This window comes from Pseudophryne corroboree, chromosome 8 (genome assembly GCF_028390025.1).
Source record: "Pseudophryne corroboree isolate aPseCor3 chromosome 8, aPseCor3.hap2, whole genome shotgun sequence".
In the NCBI taxonomy this organism is placed as follows: domain Eukaryota; kingdom Metazoa; phylum Chordata; class Amphibia; order Anura; family Myobatrachidae; genus Pseudophryne; species Pseudophryne corroboree.
In genome coordinates this window covers 72,842,215-72,858,117 of record NC_086451.1, presented here as the reverse complement: position 1 = coordinate 72,858,117, position 15,903 = coordinate 72,842,215, and the positions used below count along the sequence as shown (strand labels likewise).

At 45.6% G+C, this 15,903-nt stretch overlaps 1 protein-coding gene across 8 annotated transcripts in view; it reads left to right on the top strand.

The window, feature by feature from the left end:
• The window catches only part of PIP5KL1 (phosphatidylinositol-4-phosphate 5-kinase like 1), a 158,594-nt gene extending 148,208 nt beyond the window's left edge, over positions 1–10,386 (top strand). For all 8 annotated transcript variants that reach the window (XM_063936655.1, XM_063936656.1, XM_063936654.1 and 5 more), the window contains one exon: positions 8,660–10,386. In XM_063936655.1, the coding sequence (XP_063792725.1) occupies positions 8,660–9,092 (433 nt within the window). In that variant the 3' untranslated portion in view covers positions 9,093–10,386. The remainder of the gene's footprint in view (positions 1–8,659) is intronic.
• The last annotated feature ends 5,517 nt before the right edge of the window (positions 10,387–15,903 follow it).

The following is a 15,903-nucleotide window of genomic DNA, read 5'->3' as shown; positions in this document are numbered from 1 at the left end:
GCTGTTTGTGGTACCGAAGACGGACGGCTCGGTGAAACCTATTTTAAATCTGAAATCCTTGAACACTTACATACAAAGGTTCAAATTCAAGATGGAGTCACTCAGAGCAGTGATAGCGAACCTGGAAGAAGGGGACTATATGGTGTCTCTGGACATCAAGGATGCTTACCTCCATGTCCCAATTTGCCCTTCTCACCAAGGGTACCTCAGGTTTGTGGTACAGAACTGTCACTATCAGTTTCAGACGCTGCCGTTTGGATTGTCCACTGCACCCCGGGTCTTTACCAAGGTAATGGCCGAAATGTGATGATTCTTCTTCGAAGAAAAGGCGTCTTAATTATCCCTTACTTGGACGATCTCCTGATAAGGGCAAGGTCCAGGGAACAGTTAGAGGTCGGAGTAGCACTATCTCAAGTAGTACTACGACAGCACGGGTGGATTCTAAATATTCCAAAATCGCAGCTGATTCCGACGACACGTCTGCTGTTCCTAGGGATGAATCTGGACACAGTCCAGAAAAAGGTGTTTCTCCCGGAGGAGAAAGCCAGGGAGTTATCCGAGCTAGTCAGGAACCTCCTAAAACCAGGCCAAGTGTCAGTGCATCAATGCACAAGGGTCCTGGGAAAAATGGTGGCTTCTTACGAAGCGATTCCATTCGGCAGATTCCACGCAAGAACTTTTCAGTGGGATCTGCTGGACAAATGGTCCGGATCGCATCTTCAGATGCATCAGCGGATAACCCTGTCTCCAAGGACAAGGGTGTCTCTCCTGTGGTGGTTGCAGAGTGCTCATCTTCTAGAGGGTCGCAGATTCGGCATTCAGGACTGGGTCCTGGTGACCACGGATGCCAGCCTGAGAGGCTGGGGAGCAGTCACACAAGGAAGAAATTTCCAGGGCTTGTGGTCAAGCATGGAAACGTCAGTTCACATAAATATCCTGGAACTAAGGGCCATTTACAATGCCCTAAGTCAAGCAAGGCCTCTGCTTCAGGGTCAGCCGGTGTTGATCCAGTCGGACAACATCACGGCAGTCGCCCACGTAAACAGACAGGGCGGCACAAGAAGCAGGAGGGCAATGGCAGAAGTTGCAAGGATTCTTCGCTGGGCGGAAAATCATGTGATAGCACTGTCAGCAGTGTTCATTCCGGGAGTGGACAACTGGGAAGCAGACTTCCTCAGCAGACACGACCTCCACCCGGGGGAGTGGGTACTTCACCCAGAAGTCTTCCACATGATTGTGAACCGTTGGGAAAAACCAAAGGTGGACATGATGGCGTCCCGCCTCAACAAAAAACTAGACAGATATTGCGCCAGGTCAAGGGACCCTCAGGCAATAGCTGTGGACGCTCTGATAACACCGTGGGTGTACCAGTCAGTGTATGTGTTCCCTCCTCTGCCTCTCATACCCAAGGTACTGAGAATCATAAGAAGGAGAGGAGTAAGGACTATACTCGTGGCTCCGGATTGGCCAAGAAGGACTTGGTACCCGGAACTTCAAGAGATGCTCACGGAGGACCCGTGGCCTCCACCTCTAAGAAAGGACCTGCTCCAGCAGGGACCCTGTCTGTTCCAAGACTTACCGCGGCTGCGTTTGACGGCATGGCGGTTGAACGCCGGATCCTGAAGGAAAAAGGCATTCCGGATGAAGTCATCCCTACCCTGATCAAAGCCAGGAAGGATGTAACCGTGCAACATTATCACCGTATTTGGCGTAAATATGTTGCGTGGTGTGAGGCCAGGAAGGCCCCTACAGAGGAATTTCAACTGGGTCGTTTCCTGCATTTCCTGCAAACAGGACTGTCTATGGGCCTAAAATTAGGGTCCATTAAGGTTTAAATTTCGGCCCTGTCGATTTTCTTCCAGAAAGAACTGGCTTCAGTTCCTGAAGTTCAGACGTTTGTCAAGGGGGTACTGCATATACAGCCTCCTTTTGTGCCTCCAGTGGCACCTTGGGATCTCAATGTAGTTTTGGGGTTCCTAAAATCACATTGGTTTGAACCACTCACCACTGTGGACTTAAAATATCTCACATGGAAAGTGGTAATGCTGTTAGCCCTGGCTTCAGCCAGGCGTGTCTCAGAATTGGCGGCTTTATCCTATAAAAGCCCTTACCTAATTTTTCATACGGACAGGGCAGAATTGAGGACTCGTCCTCAATTTCTCCCTAAGGTGGTTTCAGCGTTTCACTTGAACCAGCCTATTGTGGTACCTGCGGCTACTAGGGACTTGGAGGACTCCAAGTTGCTGGACGTAGTTAGGGCCCTGAAAATATATGTTTCCAGGACGGCTGGAGTCAGAAAATCTGACTCGCTGTTTATCCTGTATGCACCCAACAAGCTGGGTGCTCCTGCTTCTAAGCAGACTATTGCTCGTTGGATTTGTAGTACAATTCGGCTTGCACATTCTGTGGCAGGCCTGCCACAGCCAAAATCTGTAAAAGCCCATTCCACAAGGAAGGTGGGCTCATCTTGGGCGGCTGCCCGAGGGGTCTCGGCTTTACAACTTTGCCGAGCAGCTACTTGGTTAGGGGCAAACACGTTTGCTAAATTCTACAAATTTGATACCCTGGCTGAGGAGGACCTGGAGTTCTCTCATTCGGTGCTGCAGAGTCATCCGCACTCTCCCGCCCGTTTGGGAGCTTTGGTATAATCCCCATGGTCCTTACGGAGTCCCCAGCATCCACTTAGGACGTTAGAGAAAATAAGAATTTACTTACCGATAATTCTATTTCTCATAGTCCGTAGTGGATGCTGGGCGCCCATCCCAAGTGCGGATTGTCTGCAATACTTGTACATAGTTATTGTTACAAAAATCGGGTTTTTGTTGTTGTGAGCCATCTTTTCAGAGGCTCCGCTGTTATCATGCTGTTACCTGGGTTCAGATCACAGGTTGTACGGTGTGATTGGTGTGGCTGGTATGAGTCTTACCCGGGATTCAAAATCCTTCCTTATTGTGTACGCTCGTCCGGGCACAGTATCCTAACTGAGGCTTGGAGGAGGGTCATAGGGGGAGGAGCCAGTGCACACCAGGTAGTCCTAAAGCTTTTACTTTTGTGCCCAGTCTCCTGCGGAGCCGCTATTCCCCATGGTCCTTACGGAGTTCCCAGCATCCACTACGGACTATGAGAAATAGAATTATCGGTAAGTAAATTCTTATTATTACGTGTGAATAATTTATTACCCTGAACACAGGCATTTTTTGTGTAACAATTCAAAAAACATTATTTGTAACAAACTATTTGCTGCAGCCGTCATTATTTTTTTTTTTTTTTGTGTGTGCTGGGTGCAGAGGCGTGCCCTGGTTCGTTGGTCCAGGTTCTGCTGGAGCGTCTAACTGGGGAGGTAACTGGGGTCTGGCTTGGTGTAGTTGTTCCCGAGCTAGAGCTTAGTTGGTGTGATGCCAACACATTAAGGCTTTGGCTGAGGTTATTTAGGCTTGCAGTGAGTTGGCTATTAGCGGCAGTGTTGCTTGCAATAATTCTGGACAGGGTTTCGTTAATCATTTGGTTGTGTTGAATCAGTTGAATGAGGGCTTGTTGCTGCCGCTGTTGTTCATCCATGATGCGTTGCAGATTGGCATGCATTTGGCTGTTGTCTGCCTCATCTGCTCCATTGAATTGGCAATTCTGCCAACCTGAACAATCAGTCTGCCTGAGTTTCGACTGAGTCTAGGCAGATGATGGGGCAGACTGGCAAGGTATTGGGTGTGGGTGTTCAGGCATGCATAGTGTTGTGCCTGTTGTGTGGCCCAACTGCTCCAAAACTCTGGGGCCATTTGTTGCTGGGGTGGTGTTGGGCTCAATTGGGGGCTGTGGGATGTTTGGGGTGGTTGGGGTATGTCCTGTGGCGTGGTTGGCTGGGTAGGATCTATCGCTTGCAGGTGTAGTGTGTACGTATCCTGCTGGTCACTTTCCTGCTGGGCATCCTCGGCCATGATGGGTGGTTCTGTATGGGGTTGAAGACAGCAACTATTTAGTCAATATTTTGCATTGGTCTTATTATAGCTTTACGTCAACATGCATTACTTCTTAAGGGCCCTCATTCCGAGTTGATCGGTCGCAAGGCGAATTTAGCAGAGTTACACACGCTAAGCCGCCGCCTACTGGGAGTGAATCTTAGCTTCTTAAAATTGCGACCGATGTATGCGCAATATTGCGATTACTAACTACTTAGCAGTTTCAGAGTAGCTCCAGACTTACTCTGCCTGTGCGATCAGTTCAGTGCTTGTCGTTCCTGGTTGACGTCACAAACACACCCAGCGTTCGCCCAGGCACTCCCACCGTTTCTCCGGCCACTCCTGCGTTTTTTCCGGAAACGGTAGCGTTTTTATCCACACGCCCCTAAAACGCCGTGTTTCCGCCCAGTAACACCCATTTCCTGTCAATCACATTACGATCGCCGGAGCGAAGAAAAAGCCGTGAGTAAAAATACTTTCTTCATAGTAAAGTTACTTGGCGCAGTCGCAGTGCGAACATTGCGCATGCGTACTAAGCGGATTTTCACTGCGATGCGATGAAAAATACCGAGCGAACAACTCGGAATGAGGGCCCATATTCATGTTGGAATTGATAAATAGATTGTGGCCTAAACTTAACTATGTTGCTCACCTTTTTGTATAAATATGTGGCTTCTAACGTTCACTACTCAGTTGAAAAATGTTTGAGGGAATTGTTGGACTCTGAGCCATAATTAATGTGCGAAAACGGAGAACTCTAACAAATACAAATTACTACATTTACATATTGTGTATGAAGCTTCCTTTTGTACAACACACACAATACAATAAATGTGTTGAGCAATACACTCATACATTGTTCAAGGCAGTCAGTGGTCTGGCCAAAACTTAAACAAATATAGTGGTAAAAAATGAATACATTAACAATGGGGGAAAAAGTCTTAAGGTGGCCTATGTTTAGAACTGGTGATGTTGGACATGCAAAACAATTGGATGAGACTTAAAATTTATGTAGCTGTTTCTAGCAAAGATTAAAAATAAACATTTTTGTTGCTATGCCCAACATCACATCTGAAAATTAACCCCCCAAAAAATACCTTACCCCCATGTGCTTGCTGTTGGTGATTATTACAAGGATGACTGTTTATTTGTGCCACATTTTTTTTGCTGTGCACAAACAGAGGGGCAGATGAATTAACCTGGAGAAGACATAAGGAAGTGATAAACCAGTGATATGTGCAAGGGGATAAAGGCACCAGCCAATCAGATCCAATATGTAAATTAACAGTTAGGATTTGTTTGGCTGCTGCCTTTATCACCTTGCACATATCACTGGTTTATCACTTCCTTATGCCTTCTCCAGGTTAATACATCTACCACACTGTTTTTTAACTTCTTTACAAGTAATTGTTATGTTTACTCACCAGACAGCTGAGGGGATTGTGGATCCTCGCTTTGTGGGCTGGCCAAAATGGCTTGTGGTGGCAGGGCTGACACTGCGGAGATGCGCCGTTGGGGTGGTGAGGATGCTGCTGGTGATTCAGCCTCAAGACGGCGTCTCTTGGTTGGCCTCCTATGTTGAGTATCCGAGCCCTGTGATGTGCGCCTTAGTGGAGTGGGGTTTGCTGAAGAAGAACCTATGTGATAAGATAAACATTAACATTCTGCTTTTCTATGTGTTTTCCGAATATGTGTATAGACTACATTCTTACCTGCATCGCCAGCATCTGCATCTCTTGGCAGTGTGGGTTGTGGCCTGGCTGTGCTGCGTCTCTTTCGTACTGTACAAATATGAAGAATGTCCTTATGAACATACTATTATGTTTATGCAAAATCCTTATTGTGATGTAAACATATGAGGAACCTGATGAGAAGTAAACAAAACTATGCTTATGCTTTTCTGTCTGACTTCATTGGGTGTGTATAGTTCAATTATGAAACAATTACACCAACCAATCCATACACAAAGGTGCAAAATTCACAATATTATACTACTTAAAACCCAAATGTGGTAGCTTAACACAACCAGAATATTGCTCTGTATGTTACATTTTTTCGCTGCTAACAACCAAACACTATCCCCAAATCTATTTGCAAAATTGTAATTATCAAAAACAAATATGCATGACAAATCACATCAACCACACAAAGGACAACCCAGACAACACACAATAACCATAAGTCCATTGTAAATATTTTTAATAAAAAAAATTGCTAAAACACATGACTCACACTTCTTTTAAAGACACCAACAACAATTTACTTTTGTATTAAAACACCAGAAAAAGCCCAAGGCCACCTGCTAAATTGACAATACAAAGGATAAAAACATAACTATTTCTGATTAAAACTACATCACCAACACAGTAGAAGAATGAACCAACTTACAATCACAATTAGCTAGAAGACATTTCAGACAACTAAGGACAAAGCACAGATGTTTTAATTAAAAATAACCCCCCCCCAAAAAAACTCACCATCCTGCCTTGGGCGATCCGAATCCCGGACATGAGTCGCACCAACCACTTCTGGCGGAATCGGAGTACGCACAGGCTCCTCCCAATCCCGATATGCCGCTCGGAAGGGGTGTGCACCCCGTTTGGCGGGCCGATTTAGCCTCCTTAGACATCTTAGCCTTGACACGGCGCTTGATGTCGTAGAATCGCTTACGACACGTGTCCTCGGTCCTCCTCACCACACCCTCACTATTAACTGCCGCAACTACCTTCCCCCACAGAACAGTCTTCCTGCGTGAAGAAACCTTAGCAGCATCATGGCCAAACAGCTGTCGATGATGCCTCATCAGCTCCCGCACCAATGCCATATTCTCTGCGTAGCTGAATTTGACATTGCGGCTCGTCTTTGTAGTGGTGCGTGGCTGCGGAGCCACAGCACCATCACTGTCACTATCAGCCGAGGCCGCAGCAGCAACCTCCCCCTCCTCCTCACTAACCTCCTCCACCTCACTCACCTCCTCCCTCTCACTCATCTCCTCCACCTCACTCACCTCCTCCACCTCACTCACCTCCTCCACCACACTCACCTCTGACTGGGACATATTCAGGACAAACAACAAATAACACTGAGAAAAAAAAACACAACACACTCCTCCACTACCACTACACACCAACACACACACACACACACACACACACACACACACACACACACACACACACACACACACACACACTCACTCACTCACAAACAATGACAATAGACGTAAAAAAAAAAACAAAGACAAAAAACTAGACAGACTTTTAAATAACTACACAACAAGTATGACAAGACTACTTACACACACAGTAGAGCACTCAACAATCGCAAAGAACCTCCTCAAAACCACCAAAAACTCCTAACAACTCACCAACTCCAAACACACCTTCCTCTCACCTCTCCACTAGCTAAACCCACGAGGAGCGGACGGTTTGGGGCGGTTTTATAGTAATGAGCACAGACACTCCTCCATCACGAATCAAACCAATCACGGACGAGTGACAAAAACGAAACTTAGGAAAAAAACGCGGCCGGGAACGGAAAAACACTGCCGTAAATGAAAAATGGCGCATTCGTAAAAAAACCAAACAACACGGCCGCAAAAACACATAATCGGCCGCATTCTACCTTGGAAAAACACGAATGACATCGACATTGAAAAATGAAAATAATCAAAACACGACAGCATAGTAAATGAGGCGTAATAAATTCAAAAAGTTGCAAATTCACACATTCGATGTCATTCGTGTTTAAACTTTAATCTCATTCTGAAAAATACGAATTTTAGTAAATATACCCCAATGTCTTCTTATTATTGGGAGGAAATTGTGGAATCTGTCACATGTTCCTGAGATCAATTGCTCTAATTAATTTACTTACAGGTTATTATTACCCTGCTGGACTCTATAAAAAGGAATAACTGTTTGTGGCTCATGATTTAGATTATACGCAGAGATGGGAATTCTTCTTCATGTGATTTTATTCTGTCCCTTTCTCCTGACATACGAGAGGGATATTCATGACGTTATGTATTCCATATTCATAGATAATGATATAATTGGCACTAATTATGATAGAAGCTTTTATAGATAATTTTTTTTTCTATGCTAGGAAATAGTTCCCCAACATCTCCGCACACTGGGGGTCATTCCGACCTGATCGCTCGCTGCAGTTTATCGCAGCGAACGGGTCGGAATTGTGCATGCGCCGGCGCCGCAGTACGCCGGCGCATGCCGGACAGCCGAAGGCCATTGTTCAGTAGCGATCGTCTCTGCCTGATTGACAGGCAGAGGCGGTCGCGGGGTGCGAGGGGGCTGGACGCCTGCGTTGGCCGTTTAGGGGGCGCGGTCTGGCCAACGCAGGCGTGGAGCGGACCGTTGGGGGGGCAGGCCGCGGCAGCTGTGTGACGTCTCATGCGCATGTTAAGGATGATCGTAGCTGTGCTAAATTTAGCACAGCTACGATTAACTCTGAATGACCCCCACTGTGTCCAATTGAAAGACAGGAGTTATTACTAACATTCCCCAGTATTACCAAAGCCAAAAATTCTAATTTGAATATCCATCTTTAATTATGAGCGCTGTGCTTTTAATTGGTCTATTTATAATATGTATAAGTGGGTTTATTTATGTTTTGTTTGGTTTTGATTTAAAAATATATATTTTTCATGTTTTATTAAAAAAACTAATTGCTTCCTATGTGATTCACAGGTCTGTAAATGGGACAGGCAGTCCGACCACCTCTAACTGCGCATCTGTTCCTGGCACTGTCGATGAGGAGGGTGAATCCGTGGAAAAAGAGGAAGGGGGGACGGATTTTAGTGGGACCCCGGAAATGACTTCTGGAAGACGCCTGCCCATGAAGAAAATTGGCCAGCAGGCCAGCACTGTGTCCAATATTTCCGACGTCATGGCACAAAATCGGCGCTTGCTCCCCAACTACAGAAACCCGCTGCATGTGATGGATGGCCCAGAATTACGATACTTCATCGGGATAATTGACATATTCACAGTCTACGGCTTGAAGAAAAGACTGGAGCATGTGTGGAAGAGTTTGCGTTACCGCGGGCAGGAATTCTCCACGGTCAGTCCCTCCCGCTATTCGCAGAGATTGTGTCATTGGGTAGAGACGCATACTGTGTAATACTTCATATGCCAAAGCTTCTATACTGGCCTTCACACTGGAAGAATCCCCATATACAGAGGTGTCACTCACCCCAGTGACACCCAGTGCGGCATTGCCGGGGCATGCCATGAAAAAGGGAGTGGCTTAGCGGAGGGGTGTGGCTTTGACTCTCGGAGACTGTGTGTCTGCACTTCCCGGCTCCTTCACTGTGACAGGACCCGGGTGCTGCATGTAATGTTACAGTGCAGCACTCGATTCCTGTCATCGAGCAGGAGCTGGCATTTTGGTGTCACTCCTCTGCGGGTAACACCCGGGTGCGGCCCGCACCCCCCTTGTGATGTCACTGCTATATGTTGTGCCTTTAAGAGGTGAAGCACAACTTTCTCACATTTCAAATGCCTTACGCTTCCTTCATGCAAATTATATGTAATAAAAAAAATTTGAAGGACACTTACTGTTTTGGGGAATAACAAGCGCATGAAAACTATGAAGAATGCAGAAGCTTATGCCAAAGTACAAGCATCGGTGACCTGGAGTAACTGGTTACCAGGAGGGATGCAAGCTGCCTATTTGCTGCACAACTTCCAGTCCAAATCCAGTTTGTAAAATGTAAGTGCTTGCAGGAATGTGCTTGAATAGAAACCTAATATTATATTTAGGACTTCAACGTTTTTCTGAGACTATCATTTCTGCTTTCTACCTGAGGATAATAGATGCAAGCAGGCCTCATCCTTCAATAAAAATGCAACTGTCAGCTTCACACAGTGGTGGCAGCCATTTTGTGGTGTGAGACTATATTCACGAACAAGCAGCCTATCCATTCACTGGGAGCCAATGACATCACGGAAGCAAAATTGATGTTGACACCCAAAAAAATCTGCCTCGGCAGCTTCCGCATAAGCAATCTTCATGAGAATGCAATATATAACAATGATTTAGAAGCACAAATATACAATATGCTCTATGCATGAGATTACAATATTTGCCAGCATTTGCAAGACTTGAAGTGATTTTTTTTTTTTTAATAACATATCACGTGTATTACCATCTGGGTCTACAATTATAGTTAATTTTATACTTCTTGCAAGTGATACCAGTAGGCAGTACAGTATATAATATCCATATACATGCATTTAGGTTGTTCCCAAATGACAAAGCAACTAGTATTTAGTGTATTCCCTCTTTTTTAGCTTGTAGATTAAAGTTTACATGGGAATTAAAAATCATGCAAATGTTAAAATTTAATTTAAAAATTCCTGTACACGATATTGGAGAAAGTTTAATAAAAGTGTACTTGCACACAGTGGAGGCAGCCATTTTGTTGGAGTCCATGCTTTAATTTCTTTTTTTCCAATCATGTAGTTTTTTTATTGAAAGGGAAAAGCATATAAAAAGTATATAACAAGTTAACAGAGATACAATCGGTGTACACGTGGCTATGTAGCCAGCATAAAAGTGAGCGCTTCGAATAACTCCCAAATAAGTAGTAAAGGAGTAGAGGTACATATCGTGTCATAGTCACATCTAGAGGTTAAATATAAAAGAGATTAGATAGTTTTAGAAGAAAGAGAGACACAACGTTGGGAAGAAGCACGAGCTCGCAAGTTGCCGAGTTAAAATGGAGACAATAGGTAAATAGCAAAGTAGAGAGGTCTAACAAGTAGGAGAAGGAGAACTGGGAGAGAGATCAAGAGGTGGAGAAGAAAGAAGAAGAAACAGAAGAAGACAGGGTCCCTCCATGGGTCGGTGATCTGCTAAGTGTAAAGGGAATGAGAGGAGGAGGAGGAGAGGAGACAAAAAAAGAAAAGGGGGGGGGGGGAAGGGTGGAGGGGGAAAAGTTGTGGGTTGGGGTCTGTATTTAGTTCAAACCTGGGAGGGGGTGGTCATGGTGTCGGTACCAGGGAAGCCAGACAGAGTGGAATTTATGTACTGTATTGCGCTGAAGGCTGGTAATATATTCCACGTTTGCAACAAACCAGATTCTGTTTATTAACGCCTTGGGGCTTCGGGGGGCTTCCAATTACGTGCTATTTGATATTTAGCTGCGCCTGAAATAAAAAGGATCATTTTTTTCGAGTCTCTAGAAATAAAATCGGGTGGGGCGCAGAGAAGAAAGTTAGCGGGCGAGAGAGGTGCGGGTAAATCAATTAGTTGAGAGGAAAGCGTGCGGACCATCGCCCAGTACTTGGCGATAACCGGACAGGTCCACCAGATGTGATAAAATGTGCCCACTTGGCCGCAGTTCCTCCAGCAGAGATTGGAGGTATTAGGATAGATCCTGTGCAGCCGATCCGGTACCAAGTACCATCTCGTATATATTTTGTATGAGTTTTCGCGGATTGCTACGCTGATGGAGCATTGTGAAATTGCGGTACGAATTGCGCTCCACTCCTCATCGAAGTGTTGTCAGAGATCCGCCTCCCATGCCAGCTCATGCGGTTTGAGAGAGGGAGCTTCAGGGTTGAGGATGGTTTTGTAGAGAAGAGAGATTATGCCCCTATCGGTCGAGTTGTAGATGCAGAATCTCTCAAGGGGGGAGGGAACCGGCAGTGGAAATGATAGATGAAGAGAGGAAAGGAAATGACGGATTTGTAGGTATTGGTAAAACAGAGAGTTTGGTAAATTATATGTAGTTTGCAGGTCGGAGAATGATTTAATGGCGTGTGTCCCTGTGAAATGGTGGATTCTGGTGGCGCCTGCCGAGATCCAAGGGCGGGCCATTCGATGGGAAAGCCCTGGGGGAAATGCTGAATTATACCATATGGGGGTCAGGGGGGAGGGATGAGTGGACAGTTTCAACTTTTTGTTCAGGTTCTGCCATTGGGTAAGTGTCAGTTCTATTGTGGGTGAAGGGTAACGCGAATGAGAGCATTGTTTTCTAGAGAGCCAAGGTAGGTATGAAATCGACGGGACTTCCGCAAGATCACTTTCCAAGTCAACCCATCTTTTCGCGTGTTTTGAGGTGTGCCAGGCGATCATTTGGCTTAGCCTAGTCGCGTTGTAATAACGCCGGAGAATAGGAAGGCTAAGACCACCATTTTGAGAGTGTTTGGCTAAAATATCTCGACGTATTCTGGGCTTTTTGTGGTTCCAAATAAATTTACCTAGAGAAGATTGGAGGGTAGCGATAGTCTGGTGAGGGACTGAAATTGGAAGTGTCTGAAATAAGTATAGGATTTTGGGGAGGACATTCATTTTTATTGCGTTGATACAGCCCACCCAAGAAAGTAGGTAGGATTCCCATTGATGGATATCCTTAAGAATAATAGCAATTAACGGGGAACGGTTGGCTCTGTAGAGAGAACTATAGGGTTTGGTAATGGAAACCCCAAGGTACTTAAGTGAATGCCTGCGCCAAGAAAAATGTAAATTCTTTTGTAGTTGAGATTTTATAGGTTTAGGGATATGTAGGGAGAGGGCTTCGGATTTTGTCTGGTTAATCTTGTATCCCGAGAGGGCGCCATACATGGATAGTTCTCGGAAGAGGTTCGGGAAAGAGATAGTTGGGTTCGTCAGGATCAAAAGGATATTGTCGGCGAAGAGGGAGATGGTATATTGGGCATGATTGACGCAGACCCCGGAGATGTCAGGATTTGCGCGGATGCGGCTTGCGAGGGGTTCGATAACAAGCGCGAATATGAGAGGAGAAAGTGGGCACCCCTGTCGGGTTCCGTTGGAGATTTTAAAGGTGTCTGATAGCAAACCGTTAGAATGTACTGACGCTGAAGGGCTTTGGTATAGGGCCTGTATGGCCTGCAGAAATTTACCTTGAAAGCCAAAGCGCTGTAGGGTCTGCTGCATGAAAGGCCATGATACCCTGTCGAAGGCTTTCTCTGCATCCAAAGCGAGTGCCAAAGACCGGATCTTATGTAGATTAATGTGATGAATAATATTGATTACGCGTCTAGTGTTATCGAGTGCCTGTCTGGACGGGACGAAGCCCACCTGATCAGGATGTATGAGTGAGGGGAAAATAGGGTTAAGTCTATTGGCCAATACTTTAGCGAAAATTTTCAGATCAGAGTTCAGAAGTGATATAGGTCGGTAGTTAGAGAGAAGCTGGGGTCTTTGTCGGGTTTTGGGATCACAGTGATAACAGCCTTAGTTGTGTGGGAGTGGAAGGGAGATCCGTCTAGTATAAGATTAAATACTGTGGTTAGGTGGGGGAGTAATGCGTGTTGAAAAGTTTTATAATAGGACATCGTGAAGCCGTCCGGGCCTGGGGCTTTGGAAGGTTTCTGGGATTTGATGGCAAGATCGATTTCTTCAGGGGATATGGGTTTATCAAGATCCGAAGAGGTAGTTGAGTCGATACGGGGCAGGTCAGCAGCCGTCAAATAGTCAGAGGTCGTGGGATGGGTCGGAGTCAAAGAAGGTGAGGTGTCAGGTAGATTGTAGAGTCGCTCGTAGTAAGTCTTGAAAAGAGAGTTAATAGTCACTGGATTATACTGAAGGGGATCATTATCATCTTTAATAGCCGGAATGGCGGTATGTGCCTTCCGGGCTCTCAGTCTGCTGGCCAATAGTGTATCAGCTTTGTTGCTTTTTTCGTAGAATTTTTGTTTTAACCAGCGGAGAGAGCGCTCAGTTGTTTCGGCTAGTAAAGCGTTTAAGTCTGCCCTCACAGATGTGAGTTTTATGTAGAGAGAGCGTGAGGGCCGTTGTTTATGCAGGGTTTCTAGGTTGTGAACCTCATCTGTGAGGGACGATATTTTCTTCTTGTGTTCCCTGTTCCTATGTGATGCGTAGCTGATAATGTGGCCTCTAATGACAGCCTTGTGAGCTTCCCAGACTAGTGGGGTACAAGGGGAGTCAGTAATATTCAAGAAAAAATAGTTGGCTATAGCCCGATTAATTTTGTCTTGAAACTTGGGGATTTTTAAAAGTGTTTCGTTTAATCGCCAGTTGGGACGGGTTGTCGGAGTGTTGAGAAAGTCAAAGGTGTCTGTGATGATGGAGTGGTCAGACCAGGGGTTGGTGATAATAGAAGAATCCGTTATGTGTTTAGAGACTAGTGTGCCGCAGAAAAAAAGATCGATTCGGGAATATGTTTGGTGCGGGATCGAGAAAAAGGTATAGTCCTTAGTCGTCGGGTTAAGGGCCCGCCAAACATCAAAGAGGCCGGATTTGTGGATATGTTTAGTTAAGGATCGTGAGAAAGAGTCGTGTTGTGGGCGGGACGGGACAGAGGATTTGTCTATGCAGTCGTCTGGGACGGTGTTGAAGTCTCCCCCTAATAATAGGTAGCCTTTTCTGACTTTATTTAGTTCTGCAAAAAAAGAGTTAAAAAAGGAGGGTTGCCCGGTGTTGGGGGCATAAACAGTGGCGATCGTGCATTATAAATGTCCTAGCGTGCCCGTCAGAATGATATAGCGGCCGTCATTGTCCGTTTGGGTCGAGTGTAGCGTAAATGGAATTTTAGAGTGGATCAGAATGGCCACCCCATTGTGTTTTGATTGACTTGAGGAGTAAAAGGTCGTTGGATAGCGTCTGGTGGACAAGGTCGGGTGTAACCGGGATTTGAAATGAGTTTCCTGAATAAACACTATTCCCGCCTTAAGAGTCTGGAGGGAGCGGAACAGGGACGAGCGTTTCTGAGGGGTATTGAGTCCCTTGGCGATCAAAGATGCCAAGATTAGGGGCATGATGGAAGGCGCCGAAGAGGGAAGAGTGGGGAGGGGAAGAAAGAGAAGAAAAATAAAAAATAAAAATAGATAAATTAATAAATGCCGAGAAAAAAAAAAAGGGAGGGGGAAAAGGGGAACGAAAGAAGGCTCCCGACCCAATGTAGGAGAGAGAAGGGAAGGGAGAAAGAAGGAAAAGGAAACAGATACCAAAAGAGAGTGCCTGGGGGGAGGGGTCTGTGCAGGGGTTCCTTACGACCAGCGAGAAGGAACAGGCACAGTGAGTAGGATCGGTAGATCCGGAGAAGGGGAGTAACGAGTATCAATCGTACTCCCTCAACAGAGGGGAAAGGACAGGGAGGTAGGACTATAGACTAAAGATCAACATAGTAAACTAGTGTTATAGGCAAAAACAGTGGGGAAACATGTCCCTCCAGTGGTGGTCTGTGTGAAGTGCAAAATTATGGCCACGAGGGTGAAGAACCAGTGCGTGAAGAATATATGATAGAGTAAGAGAGAAAGTGTGCAGAGCCTAATAGTAGATATAGCATTAACCATATTACAATAACCTGAGCTACTGATGTTACTTAAAGATTCTAACTATACATCCTGGAATGCGAACGTGATGATAAGTTATGCGTCAATAATAATTGAGCGACAGATAGTGCCGCGAGAACAGAAACAGTAAAACAAACTTAGCCTCGGATATATGACTAGCGAGAATAATGAGATGGTACGAGGGAAAAAAGGGGACAGACAATTAACAGTAGGCATTCAGTGCTATTCAGGATGATGATCTGAAATAAGACAATTAACTAGAACATTATAACGAGAGGAGTGGTCACTTGACCGCGAGTGCAAAATTGTTTAATCAGATCGAGAGTTGGAGACCGGCCCAGGTGGGGGGTCAGAGTCCTCTAAGTGTGACAGGAAATCTCCCCCGTCTCTTGGATCTTTGATGATGATAGTTTTGCCATTGTAGTCGACCAGCAGTTTAAAGGGGAAACCCCAGCGATATCGGATACCACGCGTGCCAAGCGCGGAGGTGAGGTCCCTAAGTTCTCTCCTTTTGAGTATTGTCGAGGGGGCTAAATCTTGAAAGAACTGAAGCTTGGAGTCCTCAAACATTATGTGTGGCTTGCCCCGAGTCGGTAGGAGAACCAGTTCTTTATCCTTAAAACTAAGAAAGCGCATGACAACGTCCC